The sequence below is a fragment of the Anopheles bellator genome, chromosome 2 (genome assembly GCF_943735745.2).
Source record: "Anopheles bellator chromosome 2, idAnoBellAS_SP24_06.2, whole genome shotgun sequence".
Taxonomy (NCBI): Eukaryota; Metazoa; Arthropoda; class Insecta; order Diptera; family Culicidae; genus Anopheles; species Anopheles bellator.
Window position 1 is genome coordinate 43,775,659 of NC_071286.1, and position 20,782 is coordinate 43,796,440.

Genomic DNA, 20,782 nt, shown 5'->3' on the forward strand with positions numbered 1-20,782 from the left:
AAAAGGACTGGACTTTGTTAAAAAAGTTTTAATTAGCTCCGCAACTGTTATAATCTCTTTTAGAATGGGTGATTTTTTCTCGAAAATTTAAGTATCGCTAGGGAGTCGGCCCTCTACTAGTTTGCACAAAACAGTGCAATTAGAGTCGTTCTGACACTACTGTAGCGTGACAGGCTTTCTGGTCACACCGGGCCGAAAAGCAACGTTCAGCGGCCCGACAACACGGTCCGAAATGTGTCGGAGTCGGAGCACCCGAGTGCGGGTCATGTGTGACCTCGGTCCAGCTAATGGGTTATGGTGGTGTTGGTGAACGTAATCATGCCGGGGAACTGCATAAATTATGCTCGGCGCTTATTTGGGTCAAGGACATCCATCACGGGCGTACACATGTGTGCACGGTACATCCGGAGGACGTGGTGAAAAAATGGGTCCCACACCTGACCTCCGTCAGTGTCCACCGACGGAAGCACGCAAGCGAACTCGAGAGGAGAAAAGGGTCCACGGAAGAAACCCTCCAGAGTGGGGTTCATTATGGGGTGTGAACTAGCATTCCAGCACCCGTCGGACGCTAATGGTCTTCCAATGGCCACGTGTGGACCACGCGTGACCAACAAATGAGAGTGCCACTGACGACTGAGTGCCACTGGCCTGAGGATGAAGAAAACAACAACACACCGGGGTAGCGGGGAAAAGGTTTTGAATGAATTGCAAAATCTTATTTCCGTTCTGTTCGAATGTAGTTTAATAATCGGACCAGATGTCCGAGGGTCTGGCCACGTGGCCGTGTCCACGGCCCAGGACGTGGATCACAGGCCGCGTATCGGCCCCGTATCGGTATTTACAGTCATAAAAACATAGAACCACGAGACCACAGCATGAAACTCTGTCTCTCGCTCTCTCGGCACCCGGCACCGGCGGCGCTAGGTCGATAGCGCTCCCTCCAGAGCTACTGCGGGAAGGGCACTGGGCTGCGATTGTGGCTCAGCAGGTTGTGGCCGGAGTTGCGGCTGCTGCTGCTGCTGGTGGTGGTCTGCAGGGATCGCGGCTGAAAGGTGCTGGCCTGGAGGGTGCTGCTGCCGTTGCCGCTGTGGCTGAGCGTTATCTTGGGCATCACGATCTGGTGGCTGCTGCTGCTCGTGGGGCTGCTGCTCGTGGGGCTGGGGCCCGGCGTGGGGTCCTGCGGGCGAGGGAGGTGCACCGTCAGTGGGAGCGTTGGGGTTAAGGGTAAACGTTACGTAGTATCGCTTATTGCTATCGAGCTTCTCCGATGGCAGTGAAATGACCTGCTTACTGTTGCCGTGCGTCAGCTCCAGGGCCACCTTCCCTCCGGGGCAGCTGCGGTCGGTGGCGTGCGTAAGGATTTTCGGCAGGAAGAAGCTCCCGACCCCGCTGGTCGAGCTCGATTTGTACGGCCCGAACCCGAGCTTCGGTATCGTGTGATGGTTCATCATCGGTACTGATCGGAGCGAGGAGAAGCGCAGACGAGAGGACAGAGGTCACCATATTAGATCACGATCGGGGCAGACAGTACCAGGGTGGCGGAAGTGGCCCCCCGTGAAAGGACTACTAGTATAGGGTGGTCCGTCTACTGTTTGGATTCTGAAGATGGGGTACAAAATGTCGTTGGGTTCTCTTGCACGACAAACAGGGTTTTCTGTGCCCCAAATACAACAATTTTGCCCATTTTTGGCCACCAAGGTGGAAATGAGCTTAAATAAAATGTGCTTTTAGAATTTCGTACAGCTGGAGTTGAAGAATCAACACTTTGGGAACAAAAATTTTATTAATACAGGGTGGATCATTAAAGACTCTCTTTTTCACAATAAAACGAGTTTTTCGAATAAAAAATCGTTTGAGTTGAAGAACTACCACTTTGGAAATAAGTTTTCATGTTTCCCAATTTTCTGCAACCTAAATTGTGTTTGATATGTCAATGGAATAAATAAACCTTTCAGATACTAGTTCAAGCATCGAAAAATATTAGGCCATTTTTTTTTTCAAAATCAAATGATAAAAGGTTCTTAATGGGCCATCCTATATTTCCCAATTTTCAAAGTTTCAATCTTTCCCTTTTAAAAGTGAAAGTTCTTACTCAAATGCTTACACTTTTCAGAATGAAAATCCAAACACTTGACGGATCACCCTATAGACTACTACTGCTACTGCTAGGTACTTACTGTAGGCTGCGCAGGGGATGCCCGTGTAGGCGTGGGTCGCATGAAGACAGCGGTGTGTTTTGGTCGTACAGTTCAGGGCCCGCTCGTACCGGCTGACATCCGGGCTGAGTCTGCGTTCGGCCTGCGGCGAAAGTGGTTAGAGAGCGGTGCAGAGTGGTTATTGCGCCAATTCATCCGTCAACCCGACAATAATCAGCGAGGCGACAGTTGGTGTCCTGTTCGAAGGCCAACGGATTTTCAAACACTTGACATCACGCGTGACACGAACAGTTGACACCGTCACCTTTATTGCGAGTACATCATACACGCAATCTAGTCTGTTTCGTCGCTTCAGCCCTCCCTGGCTCGGGTTGATAGGCCATTGGTGGTGTGTCATTGTTCGAGGCAGGCACTTGAGCCACGGCGAGACATCAGAAGTTACACCACGTGGCCAGGCACGGCTTACGGTATAAAAACAAACTGTCGCAGACAATTTATGTCCGTGACGTGATTTGGGCTGCTCTGGATGAGCAGGAGTCACAATCCTGCCAACTACTGACTGCAGTGTCCCCGGAGGTCGGGACAAAAATAAACTTTACTACCACTAGCGTAGTGCGCAGCGGGGCACGTCCTGGTCCTGGCCAGTGACGCCACTAACACCGTTTACGATGAATTGGTGCCGTGCGGCTCACGTAGCGTCCCGCGGCACGGCGTAATTACGTCGGCCGGTGTTTGAACTGGGTGGACTGGTACGAATAAATCGTCGTCTGTCGCCCATGGCAATGACCCCCGGACGCGCAGATCGATAGCTCACGACCCTTCCAAGGACCTTCGCGGGAGACCGAACCTTCGAACCGCCACTCACCTCATCGTAGACCTCGGAGATGTTCTGGAAGTTGTAGGTCTCCTTCTTCTGCAGGCTCTTGAGCGTGTCGTACAGGAAGAGCTCGAAGTTCCGGAACGAGTACTCGGTGTACGGGTACCGCTTCAGCGTGCTGCCCGTCTCGTAGCCGAGCTCGATCGTCGACCGGTGATAGTCGTCCACGGCCCGCTTCACCAGCACCGACTCGTTCACTTTCGTCGACCGAATTTGCAAGCTTTTCAGTTCTAACAAGTGTTGGAAAATTTTTCTTTCCATATAATATCTGGGAATTAAGAGCGGGCAGTGTTGGCGATTGATAGTTGTTGGTTGGCTGGTGGATTAGTTCGATCTGTTGGCCACTCTCGGGATTCGGGTGGCAGGAGTTATTGAATGTTCGTTATGTTTTTTTTTTTTTTTTGGTAACATCGATAGCATTGTAGAGGTAAGAGGTTTTTGCACGATTACAAACTGATTAACTGATAGGCGTACGAGATTGGCCAAACACTTGGCTCGTAAGTAATGGGTTGAGCAAAACAGCCTGACCATGAGTGAAGCTGAGCTGAAGGTGAGCGCAGAGCAGCAGATGCAAGAATCGGTCGCAACCAAATTGGTAACCGAACACAACACAATAAACATAAGAAAGGTTCTCGGTTTCGTTGGAACGTCCGCAATGCGTAGACGCGAACGTAGAAGGTTACAGCATACGAGGTTTGTTAAAAAGGTATCGCGATTGTTGAATTTCCATGGATTGGGTATATTTGAATTTTGCTATTTTTGCGGCATTCTGTTGGGACTCATCTTCAATTTATGACTAATTCCAAAAAATAATGGCAAAGAATTTGTGTCAAATTTTGTGTGAAAAACAAAATTTAGTGCGCTGACGCATTCCGAAAGTTCAATGTTTAGCTTGACCAACAGTAGCTTTTATCGGTGGTTCAAAATGTTCTCAAAAGGTCAAGAAGATGTCAACAACGAAGAGTATGCTGGACGCCTGAGTACGTTAAAAGACGGACGAAAAACCTGATGAAACTAAGACAATAGTATTGGCCAATCATCGCACCACCGTTAGAGAAGTTGTTGAGTTGCTAAACATATCGCCATTCGATTTTTGCCAATGATTTGGGCATGAGACGGGTCCCCGCTAAATTCACACCAAAATGGCTCAATTTCGACCAAAATCTGCGTCACATTAACATTGATAAGGAGCTTTTGGACACTGTCCGCGACGACCCAAATTTTGCTCCGGAGGATCATAACTGGTGACAAATCAAGCTGAGACCGCAAAAAGCGCGCCAAGTTCAGTCGAATTTGAAGGTTTTGCTTACTCTTTTCTTCGATTACAGGGGCGAGGTGCATCATGAGTTCTTGCCGAAGGATAGAACTTCCAAAAAAGAATATTACCCGTAAGTTGCGCGCAATTCGTGCGAAGCAATCCCCCAAAACTAAAATTAACTTTTGTATCGAAGGAGGAGCTGAAGAAATCTCTGATGAGGATTACTTTGAAGGGTGCAAAATAGATGTTCATGAATAAATAAAAAACAATTATAATATAACACAAATTTCGCGATACTTTTTGAACAGACCTCGTACCAGCAAAGAACAACGAACAAAAAGCTCTGAACGATCGCTTGAAAAAGCATGAACTGGGTTGTTCGAGAGGACTGGACAGGGGTTTGCTCCTAACCGGTCCCTTTAATCGACGAGGTACTTGTGTTGGGGAGGTTTGCTCCAATCTATGTTTTACATTTGCATCGAGAGCTACTTTATGTAATTGTATTTTCTTTTACTTTTTGCCTTCTAAGGGTTCTGCGTTTCCTTCTCGATGTCTCCGCCGCTCTATGTTACCGTGTAATGGTGAATCATTTCGCTAAGTTTCACGCACACTACTACCTAGTGGCCCTAGGATTCCGGGGAGTGTTGTACATGAATTATGTTTTATGTAACGCTTTCGCTAGATCGCGATCTCTCATCGGTGGGTGTTTGTGATTGTTACCGAGACTGGAGCTGTTGAGGGTCCAGCTTCCTAACGCTCTACTTCTATCACTCACTACACTACTCGCTCCAGATTTCGTAGTGCACGTAGTTTTGCTACTGAACAGCTGAGACCTACCCACACACACACGCAAACTTCCCACACATCTAACACACACACACACACGCATGTTGCGGAAGTGACTGTTAACTGCAAACTTTGCTAGCTCAAATACGGCGGCTACTGCTAATTGAAGTACAATATACTGTCAACTTTCTACTGTTTCCGGAAACCGGAAACCGGAACTGGTGCTGGAAAGTTTCGTTCAAACACATCTTCCGCCCGACTGCTCCCGGGGTACGAGGGGACGGGAATCCCGACGGAGAGTGTGACCGCACCCTCGAATGCATATTTCATGTTCACACGCATCGCTCGAACTCGGGATCTCGGGATCAGAGATTTATGCTGTCGCGTTCTCGGCTGCCGGTAGCCTGGTGTCCGTAATTCCGAGCAAGGACCGATTTAATCGATTTCACACGAACACACACATACACACAGACGCCAACGTCCTCTGGCCGCGGACTCTCGAGCAGTAGACGCTTTATTTTTCACAATTCTTCCGGACTCTGCCCCGGGAACCGTAGGACCGTGGGGCCAGTGTGTATGTGCTGCGATGGTATGTGTGCGCTCGTCCGGACATTTCCGGTTTCGCCGGAAGTGTTCGAGGTACTAAGAACTGGGTGCTGTTACTAAAAGGACGATACATTTATGGGCAGCTCTGGAGCCAAGGCCTTCGAGCCTTGAGTGGCCGTGCCTTGAGTTTGTTTTCTGGTTCTGTTTCATAGCTCTCTCTGTCTCTCTCTCTCTCTCTCTCGCTCTCTCTATGTGTTAGTGTGCCTGTTGAGTTCTGTTTTGTTTAGTTTTAGCAAGGATTGCGTCATACTTTTACACTTATCTGAAACATAATAATACGGGTGATGGGGTTGGCTTCAGAGTTATGTTATACAGAGAGGCGACGCAACTAGTTCCGACGGACGGACGGAAGTGGAGACGGGATTGGGTGGATGCAGGACGAAGGTTTGAGGTGCACTCACACAGCCACTCACGCACCGCACACACACACACACACACACACGCACACACCCACACACACCCAATTGCGGTCCGGGTTTGATGGAAGCAGGCTGGAGCTTGGATATGGATATGCAGGACATATGATGGTTTCTAATGTTTCGCGCGCGGTGAAAGCTTTCTAGAGTGTGGATTGGAACCAGGGGGCGGGGGGGAGGGCGTACGGGGGCCCGAACTACCGGAAGCCACACACACACACACGCACACACGGGCATTGACTACGCAGGCTGGCTTACCTGCGGATGTTGCGATGGATCGACTGCTGGACGGTCGTCATGTTGACCGCGCTCTTGTCGCCCGGTTTCCGGCCATCCGGCCTCGAACTGACGGCCCGCTCTTCGATCATCGTAAACGCGGAGCGGCGGGGCAACGTGGCCGTGTGCGTGGTCGGCCGCTCGAACACGGTCGGCTTACTGCGGACGGCCTGCGGGCTCGGCTCGAAGCCCGAGTCCTGATCCTTGCTGCTCTGCTGTTCCTGTTGCTGCTCCGCGTCGGCGCCCTCCTTGAGCCGCGGTTTCTTTTTGATCTTCTTCTTCTTCTTCTCGTCGTCCTGTTCCGAGTCTTCCAGGTTCACGAAAAAGCCCCGCGTCTGGTCTACCTTCGCCTGGTCCAGCGCCGGGCTGGGTTCCTCTAGCTTCTTCGGGGCCGGATCCTCGACCTTCACCGGCGGTTGTTCCTCTTCGACGCTCTCCATTTTGGACTCGACCGAGCGGCGCAGCTTCGGTCGCTCTTTGGGCTCCACCAGAGCCGGAGCTGGAGTGGGCTTATCCTCCTTCTCGGGGCCTGGAGGCTTCTCCTCGGGTTTTTCTTCGCTGGACTTCACCGCTGCCGGTGGCGAACTTTCGGCAGGCTTCTCCGGCGGCTCAACAGGGACCGGTGGGACCGGTGGGGCCAGCGGGGCCGGCGGGGCCGATGGGGCTTCCACCAGCTCCTCGGGGTCCACCAACGGTGGCAAGGATTCTTCCGCTATCAGCGACTCACTGTCAAACGCCCTCCCGGCGTCCTCCTCCAGCGTCGGTTCTTCGACGAGCGTCGGCTCTGGCAGTGTTGGTTGTGCTGGGGTAGGTTCCGGCTCCGGCACCGAAGGAGGTGAAGGTGGTGGGGGTGGTGGTGGTGGAGGTGGGGGTGGGGGCGCTGCCACCACCACTCCCTCCTTGTCGGACGATTCCGACTTGGAGCGACTTTTGCCGTCCTTGGCGGACCGCAGCGCCGACCGATCCTGGCGTACCTCCACCACCGCCACCTGCTCGTCCTTTACCTCTTCGCGGATCGTTTCCGTGACCGGCTTGGCTTGCTTGGCCTTCGTGCCCCGCTCGTCCGTCTCGCTGAGCCCCTCGACGTCGGACCGGGTTTTCTGCTCGATCGTGTACGTCGCATCCGTGGCCGCCCCGTCATCCTCCGTCGACTTGCTCATCGGTTCCGGTTCCGGCGCCGGAACCACTGGCGCTGGCGCCGACGCCGACGCCGGCTCCGGGTGCACCTGCGCCTCGGTCACGACCTCCGACGAGCCGCTGGCCTGCGGGGGTTCCTCCTCGCTCGGCGAGTCCGGCTTCTTCGTGGCCTTCGCCGGTTTTGCCGCCTGCTTCTTCCCCACCCCACGCACCTTCTTCTTCTTGTTCGTCGAGCCGGAATCGGACGACTTGCTCTCGCTCCGATTGTCCACCTCCTTCCGGATGTTGAACTCGGCCCGCGGCGGTGTGCGGGTGCAGGCGCCCTCGTCTAAAAAATCACCCCCCGAAGGATCATACACCCCCGCGCCCTGCTGGTGGGTGGGAAGGCCAAGGTATGCACTGCGCCCTCCGGCGCCCACCTTGGCCCCACCCGGTCCGTTCCCAGCGCCCGGCGGCGAATTATCATTCTCCGAGGATCCGCTGTGGATTTGCTTCAGGACAATCTTGCCACACCCCTCCCCCGGCTTCCGGGCGGGGCCACCCGGGCCCCCGCTCTTCTCGGCGTACTTAAACTCATACTCCCGTTCCGGTGCCCTCCCGTCACGCTCCCGGTGCCGGTCCCGGTGCTTGGAGTGGGAACCGCGCTTCGAGGAGCACTTCCTGTAGCACTGGTGCTTCCGGCGCCGCACATGCCGACAGCAGCCATCCGACGACGACCCGCTCGTGCTGGCCGTCGACGAGGCGGAAGACCCGGACGAGGCCGGGCGCAACTCGGCGGTGCTCCGCGACCTCCCGAGGTCACCCGTTCCGGTCGCCGGTCCTGGCTCCCGGTACAGATACACCGTGTCGCTGCAGCTGCTTGTCCTCCGATTGCCCCGACGCCCCCCGTGCGCCGGTTTCCGCTTGTGGCGGCTCTTCCGGTGCTCGTCCTCCCCGCCGTCCGACTCGGAATTCGAGTTCAGGTACACGATGTACCGCCGGGAGGTCTTCAGGTCGATCAGTTCCTCCTTCTCGGTCAGCTTCAGCGGCTCGACCCGGTCCAGATCGGGCAGGATCTTCGCCTGGCGGCCCGACAACCGCAGCTTGTTGGCCGGCAGTCCTCCCTGCACCTGCAGGTACTTGGCCGTGGATCGGTAGCCCTTCGCCAGCGCGTAATCGAGTGGCGTCAGGGCGGCACTCTTCGAAGTCGGCCGGTACAGCAGATTCACGTCGGCCCCGAGCTCCAGGAGCAACTTGCACATGTCCACGTTGTCGTGTCCGGCTGCGATGTGCAGCAACGTGCGGCCATCGTTGCTCGGGGTGTTGATGTGCTTCGGTTTCAGCTGCAGCAACCACTGGACGAGCTGACGGCGCCCGGAACAGGCCGCATCGTGCACCGGCAGATCTCCTTTCGCGTTGCGCAACCACAGATTGCCTCGCTTGGCGTGCAGTATCTTGACCGTCTCCATCTGGCCCTTGGCGCAGCCACAGTGGGCCGGAGTGCGGCCCTTCCGGTCCTGCCGGTTCGGGTCCGCGTCTAGCCGCAGCAACAGCGACGTTGCGTCCGCGTGTCCGAGCGTCACGGCGTAGTGTAGCGCCGTGCATCCGTTCGAGTCGATCTGATCCGTGTGCGCTCCGCACAGGTTGATCAGCGTGTCGATGCAATCGGTGTGGCCACGCGAAGCCGCGCAATGCAACGCCGTCAAGCCGTCCCTGGAAAGGATAGCGGACCGAAAAGGATGAGTGTGAAGGATGGGGGGTCTCGGGAGCGACCCCGCACTGCTTACTTGTCGGCACTCTCGACGTGGGCCCCGGCCTTGATCAGCGCCAGGACAGCCTTGGCAGAGCCGGCGGATGCGGCCCACAGCAACGGCTGCCGGCCGTCCTTGTCCTCCACCTCGCCGGAAGTGTCCGGATGGGTGAGCAGCGTGCCAAGGATCTCCAGCGCGAGCTTCGCGGACGCGCGCGGTGTCTTGCCCTCGTAGTTGGCCCCGCACATCTGGGCCGCGTAGTGCAGGGGGCTGCCCCCGTTGATGTCCGGTGTCGAGACGTCGGCCCCGGCTGCCAGGACGGCCCGGAGCGCCTCCCCTTCGCCGCACACTGTGAACGCGAGAAGCGAGCGTAAACAAACGGCGCGCAAGGATATCGATTCAACGTTGTCAGGGAACGGCGCGCTCGTCGAGCAGCGGGTCACCTCACCTCGGCAACGCACTTACCGGTGGCCCAGTGCACGACCGAGTGACCCTCGTTGTCGAGCGCGTTGACGTCGGCCCCGTTGGCCAGCAGCAGGTTGACCAGCTGCAGGTTGCCCTGTATCACAGCCAGGTGTAGCGGCGTGAAGCCGTCCTCGTCGGCGGCCTCGATCAGCTCGGGCGCCACCATGGCAACGCTGGCGGCGGCCGCAATGTCCTGGGCGCTGCTGCAGTAGTGTAAGGCACTTTTGTTGCTCCTGTCCCGTCGGTGTACGGCGCTCGGCTGAAACAGCGGGAGAGAAACACGCATTAAAACCGGGCCCGGGCACACCAGCAATCAAACTGCGGTACGGTACTTCTGGCTATACATGAAGTGGCCACGTGCTGAACGGAGACCAACCCGGACCCCCTAGCACCCGTGGTCTTGTTGGAAACGATTCCTCATCAATAAAATAACGCTCGGGTCCGCTGTCCTCTGTTCTGAACGCACCCAACACTTTTCCCGCACTGACAAACAGGCAAATCGGACGCAAAACGGACGCCGGAGTCCCGGCCGACCGACAGTTGGGCACTGGGCATCGCCAACCGCTAACTGCCTCCTTTTTTTGGGGCGTGCGTCGACCAACAGGAGTCGGTGTCGGAACCGGCACTGTGACCCGCTGGGGTCTGTTTTGCTACCACGCAACCGTTGCCAGGCGACGAGGGAGGCCCAGGGCAGCCACGAACCGGACTCCACGGTGAGCCACGGGGCACCGTACTTGAAATGGGAACCGTCAAAACAACGAGCACATGGGCGGAAAAGTCCCGGGCCCTAGAAAAGTGATCTTCTTCAAGAGCATCAAGAGCGACTAATCGTTAAGTTTCATTTCAATCGGTCACTTCATTCACTGTTTACAAGCCATTTAGTATCGACGATGTTGTTGGCAACAAGTTTTTTGGGATGCCAAAGCAATTTTGTTTGTGGATTGTGGAGCAAACTGATAAAACAATAAATTTTAAATATTATTGTAACCTTTTACATCAGCTGACCAGCTGGATTAAATTCATTAAAGAGCACCCCGTTTGCAGTATTCACCAGATTTGGCCCCTAGCAACTTCAAGCTGTTGCAAAGCCTAAAACAAATCATGCATGGAAGGCATTCTTCAACAAATGTTGAGGTCATAACAGCTGTGAAAATGTATTTTGAAGCCCTCCCAATTACTTACTTCAGGGATGAAATTAATAAATTTAAATTTTGTTGGAACAAGTATATTAATGTACAGGGAGACCAGGGGATAATGAATAATAAAGTATATTTAAAAACATAAAATTACGATTTTTTATTGAACCTCAAGTCTTATTGAATAGCCTGGTATGCTTCGCCTTCGATTATAACCTCTTCATTGGAGCGAAATTGCTTCCTGATGAGCATTTTTATAAGGTCTGCGAATAACCAGTAGTCTCTAGGACTCAAATCTGTCACATACACTCAGATGACGATCGTTTTGATTCCGGAGTGAAGTGATGGATCCATGTTCAGTCCATGAGACCGTTCAGAATCATCAACACGTTCTTGTTTTTGGTCATGCTTTGTCATAGCGAAATGATCGTGTAATTTAAAGCCCACCCGTTCTTTTGATATCTTTACAATGTCAGGTAACTTACGAAACTACACTTTTCAGTCAGTTAAGTCGATTGAAGTCAGCAAACAAACGTTTTTTTTATTTGTTTCGGAGTTGGAGCGGAGTCTTCATAACACTTGTCAAGCCCATCATTTGTTCCCATCAAGAAGCAATGCCAAATTAAAACACGAAATTGCGTTTGATCCATTTAAAAATAAAACAAAAATTATCCCACTCTTAGCACAATAACCCCCAAATTTATGTTGTGGAATATCATGCACTTTAACGCCTTTTATGCGTTAACTTCGAGACTTTTCAACCCATGTGTTACTGCACAGATGCGAACTCGAGCACCAACTTTGTCGATGGCGCTGGCGAACATTATACCCGTGAGTCTGCTACTCCGAATCGGTTCTCGTTTTCTGGTGAACTAATTAGTTGGGAAGTACCTCGAGTGCTTCTGGATGCGATCCTGGAGGTGCATTTACAAAGGGAAAAACGGAACCCGACCCATTCGTAGCTCGTGGTAGACATCTTTACACATTGGGCCATTCAAATGCCATGTACTGTTGCTGTCACTATCCCAATCCTCGTCGCTGCCCCGTGCACCGCCCCGTGCAGAGTGCGCCTGGGTTCCGATCAATGAGTCAATTTACGGCGCGTACTACAAAGACTTCGATTTCCACATTTCAATCGCAGCGCAACCCCATTCAGACCTAGGCCACCTAGACCGAAATAGCATTCATTGTCAAGACAGGCACCGGATTTAAGGTTAGCGGGCGGCCGTTCCCTCCCACAGGCCGTAGACGTGCCGTAGGTCGCGCCCAAAGCCTAACCTTCAAGTGACGTGGCACCGTCACGCGGTGCCACCAAAAACGCGATCCCATCGACGAGTGGAACGGGACCGCCGTGCTCGTGGAAACGCTGTCATTCCGCCGTGGCGCTTCGGTGGGTTGAACCTGCAGTGAATTATTAACCTCCACCAACCGACCGACCGACGACCACGACCCGGGGGGCGATGAGAATGGCGGCGCCTGGGGTTGACATGCATGTACCCGCCGATGTCACCGATCCTTCGGCCGATTGATTGCAGATGCATTCCTGGTTTCCTTTTTTTTTTTTTGTTGGTTGGATTCGTCCTCGAGCGAGCGCTTCAGGATTCCGTCGCCAGCGGAGGGTATTGAGTTTTGGCCATCAGGCATTTAGCCGATTGAAAGCGAGCGTACCAATCGAATTTCCCGAAATTGGGCTGATTGGTGTTTTCGACGGTTTTGCACCGTGGGACCGGCAACATGCGGATGGATCCAGCAGCTCCGGGGATGGATCCACCGTCAGCACCGGGACGACCCGCTGCGCTCGGGCCGATGGGCTGGAAGCATCTGCCATGGACGGACGTCGGTATTCGTCGATGTTGAGCACCCATCTACGTGGGTATTTATGAAAAATGTATGTAAAGCAATTGGCCGGAATGCAGTCAATCACTCGTGCCGGGCCGGTTCCTTTAGTGCGTACGTCAAGAGCGGATGCAGTGTCACGTAACTGCTTAGCTGCGATTCGCCGTTCGAAAACCGGGACCTCTGTGACGTTATGTAATGGGTTTGAAATGATGCTCGTGATGCTTCCACTTATGGACCAAACGAATATAAAAGTGCCATTCAGGGTACCAGATTGCCGCACGATCAATCCGGCGCGATTGATTCCGGATGGCCCACAAAAGGGGTTCAGCAAATCCATCTTCTCGCTGAATTGCGTGACATCAAACGGGACTTATCCGGACACGCCAGGACGGTTGTTGGTTTACAATAGGAAAACTGTTTGCGGAACTCTGCCAGCGCCAGAAAAAGTTTCACCCACCAAATGAGGATCCCTCCAAGGAGCGCGGCGACTTCATTGAGTAAGGTGCTGTAAGTAACCGGAGTCCCCGCCCGGCTCAATGGGAATTGGCTTGTCAACTCGCCCATTCATCCTTGTTTACCATCAACAAGAGACCGATTATGCTGGACAGCCTATAACTCAATACGTCTTCGACCCTCCGGCCACGTTCGGTTTGATGGCGAAGGCCATGTGTCACGGACGTGTTACCGTGTACGCAACAAGCGACCAGCCGGGCCCATAGCAACGTCTTACTGCTTTGACTCCAACCGGCCCAGGTTTGTCCTTCACTTCCTGCCGGCAATAAATAAATCTTCTACCATTTCCCCGAGTAAACCTGCAGGGCCAGCCTACGGAAAAGAGTCGCGTGGTAGTGGACATAGACGATTTCTCCAGAGATAAATGGGATTTCATTCCATGCCGTTGGTGCTTGGTACGGCTCGGTCCCGGCCCGGTCCCAAATCTATATCTGCCATGTGGCAAACTCGCGGACAAGTGTACTCTCTTAAAGCTTCTACAACGACAGGTACAGATTAGCAGGAACCTTTCAGTTGCGTTCGCTGAAGGTAGGCCAGCTTTCGCATCAATTAAAACTGGGACTGGGATAGCCCAGCAGGACACAAAACGAATTCTTCGCAAAAATTAAACTGCGAGAGAAAGACGAAGTATCTCACACCGACTTCCCGAAAGGAGCCCCACACTGGGCCCACAACTTCATCCCCTTAACGCTTGAATGAAAAAGAAAATTGAAAATTCTTTGCCCGGCCACGGCCACTGCCCAAGAAACCGAACCTGCCCACTGCTTGAAAGCCGAAAATAGATAAAATCCCATCAATGTCTTCCCGAACCGACACGGGAACCGATGTAGCCCAAGGGCCTACACCACGTGTGGCCATGCGTGTGGGTGTTTTTGTCCGTCGGCAAAACTTGCCCGAAACGATCCGACCACAAGCCCGCAGGAGTTAAAGCAGTGGTCAGACTAACCAATTGGTACTCGGCCCCTAACGTATGGTCAATCGTTCAATCCTGCCTTCGCAGCGTCCAGACAGCCAGGTCTTGGGCTTGTTCAACCTCCAGAAGAAATAAAAAGAAGGAAACTTGCCCATGGTGACCATTTCCGGCACTGAAACTTCGGTGACATCCCGTTCAATGCCACTTCGGCCCATCCGTCCGTGGGCTGCCGTGCGATGCGTGCAGATTAAATGAACGTTGTGCCAAATTTGGGTGAGCATCGGAGCATCTCCCTGACCAAACACACAGTCGGAGTGGTCCGTTTCGTGAGTCCACTTCAGAGACATCGGTAAACATGTGTACTCCCCCCCGGGTAAGGACCGTGTACATTATGTGCTTTTTCACTTTCCCTAACGCAACCTTATCCTTATCGAAGTCTATGCACCCCGGGACCCGCACCGACTCGGTTGGTCGAAGTAAAACCGGCCCAAAACAAGGACTGTTTTGTCAAGCTCCTAAACCAATTGCCTTAATGGGTTCCCGGTGCTATTTCACCGGGCGGCACGGTGCAAGCTGGGCCGGCTCGGTACACGTGTAGGAGTTTTTGAGGTCGCATCAATTCGTATGTATCTTCTGCGATACATTTGCAGCTTCAGCCGGTAGGCTTGGCTTGGTTTGCACAGTCTGTCTCATGTGGGTATCGTAAAAAAGGATTTTGTTTGCCTTAGCCCGGCGGGAGATGTTCCGTGTGCGCCCCATGAGAAATTGCCTTCGGGCAGTGCCGATACACACGCCGTTTGTGATTTGAGACACGGCTTCACCAAAACCGTACCCTCACCTGAGTTAATTTATGGTCGCAGTTCAAACGAGAAAACCGGGCTCTATTTTAGTCGAAATACAAACAAAGCTTGGGCTACATAATTGATACGATGTCGTTGCCGTATTCGATGGGCTCATTAAAGTGCAGTAAAATTCGACGGATTTCGTTTAATCTGAGTGGTTCATAAGTCCATAAATTTGGCAACCAACGTAAGCTTATGCCATAGATTTTTGGGGAAAGTGAATTTGTTCTATGAGTTTGTTTCCCGGAAGATTTGTTCGGGTTATGAAGCAACCCAATTGGTGACCCAATTTTCGACTTCCTCGTAGGAATCGAAGTGCTGCTAAGCCGATGGGTGTCCCATCGTTGAAAATGAATGATAATCGAAAGGGGCCTAGTTTGGTAAATACTGTAGATTGAATAGCAGCTCGCAGTCAAGTACTTTGAGTGTATCTTGAAACAGTTTTACTTTGTATGTGGGCCATTCTGGTCGTTTTTTGATCAATGCATGGCTTAAATTGATCTTTTGCCGTCGATAGCGATCTGAATTAACGTTTTAACCAGCTCTTAGGAGCTTGTGGTACACACACCTTTCAGGTCTTATCAGACACACGTCATAGTTATTTTGGCAAATCGATCTTGATGAAGTTCATGGTTGTCCAGAACGATTGACCCACGATTTTTCTCTATTTGAGATTGGGAGTTTTAGGATTTAAGAATAAATCCATTACTCATCGCCAATCATCATCCGATAGAAAAAATATTTTCTTTTGTGCCTTGCGAGTAGAATTTCTCATTGTGTTTTTCAGTTTTCCTGCTGTCTTTCAGTTCATTTTCTAATCTTTTGAATCTTTCTCAGGACCTTCGAACGTATGGGCGTATTGATGTATTAATCACATTTAGCTGATCCACGAATTGTTGTTGCGTTTGCGTGCCATTTTCGTCCAAAAGTACTTGTAATTCAGTATCCTTGAGCTTTTTTGGAGTCCTCCAACGGTTTTTGTTTGTGAAATCAAAATTGCCATGTTTGAATATTTTAAACCACTTAAAGCACTGTGATCTTCCAAAAACCTGTTCGACAAGCATTTGAGGCGATTTTGTAGCAGTTTTCTTTAACAGCTAACAGAAAAAAATGATCTCCGCCGAACGCCATTTTCAGGCATAAAAGTCGACCTCTTTAAAAATAATTCGCAAACTAAATTTATTTTTTATATGAAATAATTTGCCTGATGTCAAAACATAGTAATGTTGCCGAAAAAGCATAATAAGGAGGACTAAATTGACAGCTAGAGCCTTCTATTTACACAATCTTTTCTAATTTTAGACCTGGTAAAAAGAATCCTTCGCCAAACCACATTTTGCTTGGCAAACTGAACCATTCTCTTCACATGAACCGTTCACGCGGTCTCAAATGTCACTCTCCGTTTATCGTACCCATGATCCGCCGCATAATCCGTGATTCGCTTTAAAGCCCATTAAAATTGGCGCCAAGACCGGCTCCAGACCGTGTACGCTTAAACTACTTATTTATTCCAATGTTTCCTGTCGCTGCACTGTTTGTGCACCAGAAGTCACGATGCACCGTGCACATACCGATGTAAATTGAAAAAAGCCCGTCCAGATGCACACCACATGCACAGGGTTCGACATTCGCTCAAAGTGGGCTGCAATCGTATCGCATTTGTAACCCCCGAAAACCCCACTACTACTCGCGGTGCGCCGGTCTCGTCCTGAGTGCCATTCAGCACGAAGTCACTTCTGGCCCTGAAAAGCTCCTCTCTGGAACTGCGCAAGTAAATGGGGCCATGCAAGTGAAAGATTATCGATACCGTTGCGCCACGATATCCGACGGCGCTCGGCACTTCACTCACTGGCATCCTGGCGTTCCGCTGGAGATTGTATCGCAGCGCGTCCCGGTTCCGGTACACTTGGCCTGGCTGATGCCCGGATGCCCGGACGATAGGGGCGATGCAAAGATGCAACGACGATGATGCTCACGATTATGGGCACGATGGGGCCAGGGATGGCAGGGATCGTGCGGACGATAACGGGCGCATTCCGGCAGCGACTATCGACTTTTGCATCGCCCTACAATGGCGATGTTGTTGCGGATAAGAAGCTCTCTATAAACAGCAACAAGCACCGGAAGCAAAACGGTAAACGATGTTTGCTGTAATCTTTCGATTTGTTGACACATACACACGGCCGAATAGATATCGCAAATGTTCAAAGAGCCGGCAAGTTCCCGGAAACTTTTGGCTGCTGCTCCAGTCAGTGTGGCAAACATTAGCATTCCATCGCAGCGTAGCCTCGCGCTTCTAATAAAAGGAACAATAAAGCCCCCCAAAATGGCCTCGGCTTCGTTTGCCAAACGTCAAAGATTTATATATTTTTGCAGAAACCATATAAATAGGAATGAGGCAATGAAAACATGGCCCCCGTAGATTTCAGCGCGGCCGCGCTTTGCGGCACATCGGAACTTTTAAAGAACATCAGCTTTCGCCGGCATTAATGTCTGTCATAATCCAATTAAAAAAAGTTATTCCATCCACGCATTCGGTAACTTTCGATTTTTTGTGCGTTGATTGCCAGACAGCAGCAGCAGCAGCAGCAGCAGTCCACAAGGGAACGAAACGAAACGAAACGAAACTCAACAATATCCAATCCAGAGCCCGAGAGCGCCGGAAGTATCGCTTATCATGTTGGCCACAGCGCACAATGACGCACCATAATGGCGTGTTCCATCGCCAGTGACACAGATGCCTCACAAAAGTTTGACTTTGGAGGCATGGGAAAAAAGGACGAACAGGCACAACAGGGACCAGAGTCCTAACAACAATGTACAATTCCATTTCCTATCGTACGTCATGCTTTGAAAATTGCTTTTTCCATTTATTAAATCTTCCAATACGATGCAAAGTTCGCTTAGGCTTTGCTACGTCACGTATGATGATTTACCTCGAGTTGATGCTTGCCAGCAGTCGAACTATTAAGGGTATGAAAAATGTTGAAAAAGCTGTCTATGCGTTAAAGTTTTCACATGAAGATTAAAATGTTTAAGCGGGAACTAAAAAGGCCCACTTCGCTAAATAGACCACCATAAGTCATTCGCTTGGCCATCAGCTTTAAACCTGAAGTGCTGGCCCTGGGTCGACTTAGTGTGGTTTATGCTTCGGAAGCACTTCTTCGTTGAGCGCCTTCGTTGCGTTCGACGCAAAATATTGGATTTGGCGCGGGTCATCGTCGGCGCCATAAAGCCATCCATTCCGAACGCGCGCCGGCACATCCCGCGACTAACAACATAAAATGGATCATTCGCAGGAAACTGATTAGAAAATCTAGATTGATGATGGCGATTGTTTGGAAATCGTTCGGCGAGCGGGAGTGATTCAATGAGCATTTCGCTTATTGCGCTGAACGATGAACTTGGTCGCGGCCGCAGGACTCATTTCGCCGAGCGCGCTCCGATGGCACCGCTCTCGCCGGCTCCGACGGATTAGCAACGATTCATAAGACCCGGCCAACGAAGCGGACCTGGCCGGAAGAAACCAACGCCATTCGATACGCTTGGACGGCGGGGACCTTCAAGAGTGGCCAGCTGGAAATAGCCCTCTGCAAGAGGGACAGAAAAGCTCACCTTTTGTCGCAGTTCCTTCAATATATCACCGGTAAGACCCTGTTGGCAGGCGTACATTAGCGAGGTACATCCTTCGGCCAACCGCTGCTCGCCGGACCGTGCCTTCTTGGGGGTGTCCTTCCTGGGCGGTGCCCGCGTTTCGCTCGAGGGCTTCGCGACGGTCGGAGGGCGCGGAGGTTTGGGCGCGCGGGTCGGGGCACCGAGCGGCGGCAGAGCGAAGGTGACGGTGCTCGCGGGCTCCGGGGAGCCGGTCGACGGGGACGGCGGCTCAACCGTCACCACCAGCACCTCCTGGTCGCTCTGATCCTTAAACTTGACCGTGTGCTTGGTGGACTTTTTCTTCACCTTCACAGGTGACGTTCGATTCCGGGGTTCACTGCGCGGCTCCATTTATCCCCCCGGCACGTAAGGACACTTTTCATTTTCTGTTTCGCCCGTCGGCGACCCGTTCCACCGTCCCCGCACCACAAACCACCACCGGGCACACTTCGAACACACTTTTTTGGACCGGACCGGCACGAAGACAAATAAAACAAACACAATTATCTCCGATCCCCAGCCCGGTAGTCAATTTAATAAAGCCTCCTAAATCTGTTTATCTCGCGCGCAAAGACGATTAAAGTTTGCGCCACCCGTGCCATCAATTCCGATTTCCGGCGCCATTTTAATCAAACGCAGATAAGTAAACAGGCCGCACAGTTTAGTGGAAATTGTGACCAATTTTGCCTACGGCCAAGTTACAGGAAGAATTGGCAGAAGACGGATCGGAGAAGTTCCTTCAATATAACACGTTTCTCGAGTTCAGCACCGTCCAGAAGAAGTCGTCATCAAAAGATCAACGGTTTGCATAGTAAACATATTATTTTCGCTCATCACACTTAACTTTAGAGAGGTCCACTATACTACTGTGGCCAAAATATTATGGGAAACGGTGCGACCGAATTTGTGGAGAGACAATTCTTGATTAAACTTCTTTGTGATGTTTTTATCATAACGTTTTCGTGATCATTTCGACCCGTGTCGTTCAACAACAACCGTTTTCGCTTGACTTACAGCCAGTTGACTTCAGACTATTTGCTAAACTTAAAAGTCGCTCCATGGACATCATCTACCGTTAATGGTTGAGATAGAAGCCGAACCGAAGAGTGTATTGCAGGCCAATTTTCCGGAACGTTACGATACTTGGAACAAATGTAAACATTGATGTATTGTATAACGTGGGGACTATTTTAAAGGTTATGATATAGAATGTGGGTTATAAGTGAATTCCTGGTATTAGGTCTAGAAATTATTTTTTGCCGTTTTTATTCAACATTGGTGACCTAACTACAAAACGTATAACTACCTTAAAGAAAGTATTGTCCGTCGTTAGTTACTACTTTCTCCATTTTTTCAAGCAATTAACGGGTTTAGTGTCGATAGAGTTCATCGTCTTTAGAGGCGATCTAATCAGAGACCCATTTCTTTAATCCTTTCATGATAAGTGAACCCCTGTGATGCCAAATCGTTACTCATGCAGCGGAACAAATACTAGTCCGAAAAAGCAACATCTGGTGATAACAGCGGGGTGGTTGACAGTTCCCATCCGATTTTTTCGGGATAGATTTTAACAGGTTTTGCGATGTGGGGTCGAGCGTTGTCATTTTGACAAATCTGCTTATCATATTTTTTATCCCATTCTCGTCGTTTTATGGCCAAAGCTTCACTTCAAACGTATCAATTATTATCGATAACCTTATCCATCAATAATTTAATTAGGTTTTAAAAGCTCACACTACACCACACCTTTCATATCCTACCATATGCACAGCACAACCTTTGCGCAGTGAATATTTCGCTTTGGTTGCGGTGGACCTGGTTCACCAGGCTGTATCCAGGCCTTTTGGCGTTTAGGATCCTTTTAATAACTCCCCTTTTCATCACCAGTAACGATTCGGTACAAGAATCCCATTCTTTTCAGCCGTGGAAGCAGAAAATCACAAATGGTTTTCCTTCTTGCAATGTCTCTTTTTTTCAATTCTTGTAAAACCCATAAAACATTTTTCTAATCATTCACATGGCAATCAGGCGATAGGAAACTGTTTTGTAGTCAACTCCTAATATTTGTGTAAGTTCTTTTTGCATCTGACCTGCATTCCGATCGAGCATTGCTACCAATTCTTCATCATCAACCTTTTTTGATTTTTCAGGTCACTCTTGGTTTGAAAGCCAAAATCA

At 51.1% G+C, this 20,782-nt stretch overlaps 1 protein-coding gene across 1 annotated transcript; it reads right to left on the reverse strand.

The window, feature by feature from the left end:
• Window positions 1-920: 920 nt before the first annotated feature.
• Window positions 921-18,955, reverse strand: LOC131207578 (uncharacterized). The gene is made up of 7 exons (XM_058200198.1): window positions 18,566-18,955; window positions 9,708-9,966; window positions 9,279-9,591; window positions 6,358-9,204; window positions 3,022-3,301; window positions 2,178-2,298; window positions 921-1,456 (listed from the first exon to the last, which is right to left on the reverse strand). Exons 1-7 carry the CDS (start codon window positions 18,953-18,955, stop codon window positions 921-923), a joined length of 4,746 nt encoding a protein of 1,581 aa, XP_058056181.1.
• Window positions 18,956-20,782: the final 1,827 nt, after the last annotated feature.

Bases quoted from the DNA above. Each gene is read 5' to 3' on its own strand.
- LOC131207578 (XM_058200198.1), bottom strand. From the start codon at position 18,955: ATGGAGCCGCGCAGTGAACCCCGGAATCGAACGTCACCTGTGAAGGTG. The intron at 9,592-9,707 runs GTAAGTGCGTTG...TCGCGTTCACAG, and splicing joins GGTCGTGCACTGGGCCACCG to TGTGCGGCGAAGGGGAGGCG. The intron at 2,299-3,021 runs GTGAGTGGCGGT...CTTTCGCCGCAG, and splicing joins TCTCCGAGGTCTACGATGAG to GCCGAACGCAGACTCAGCCC.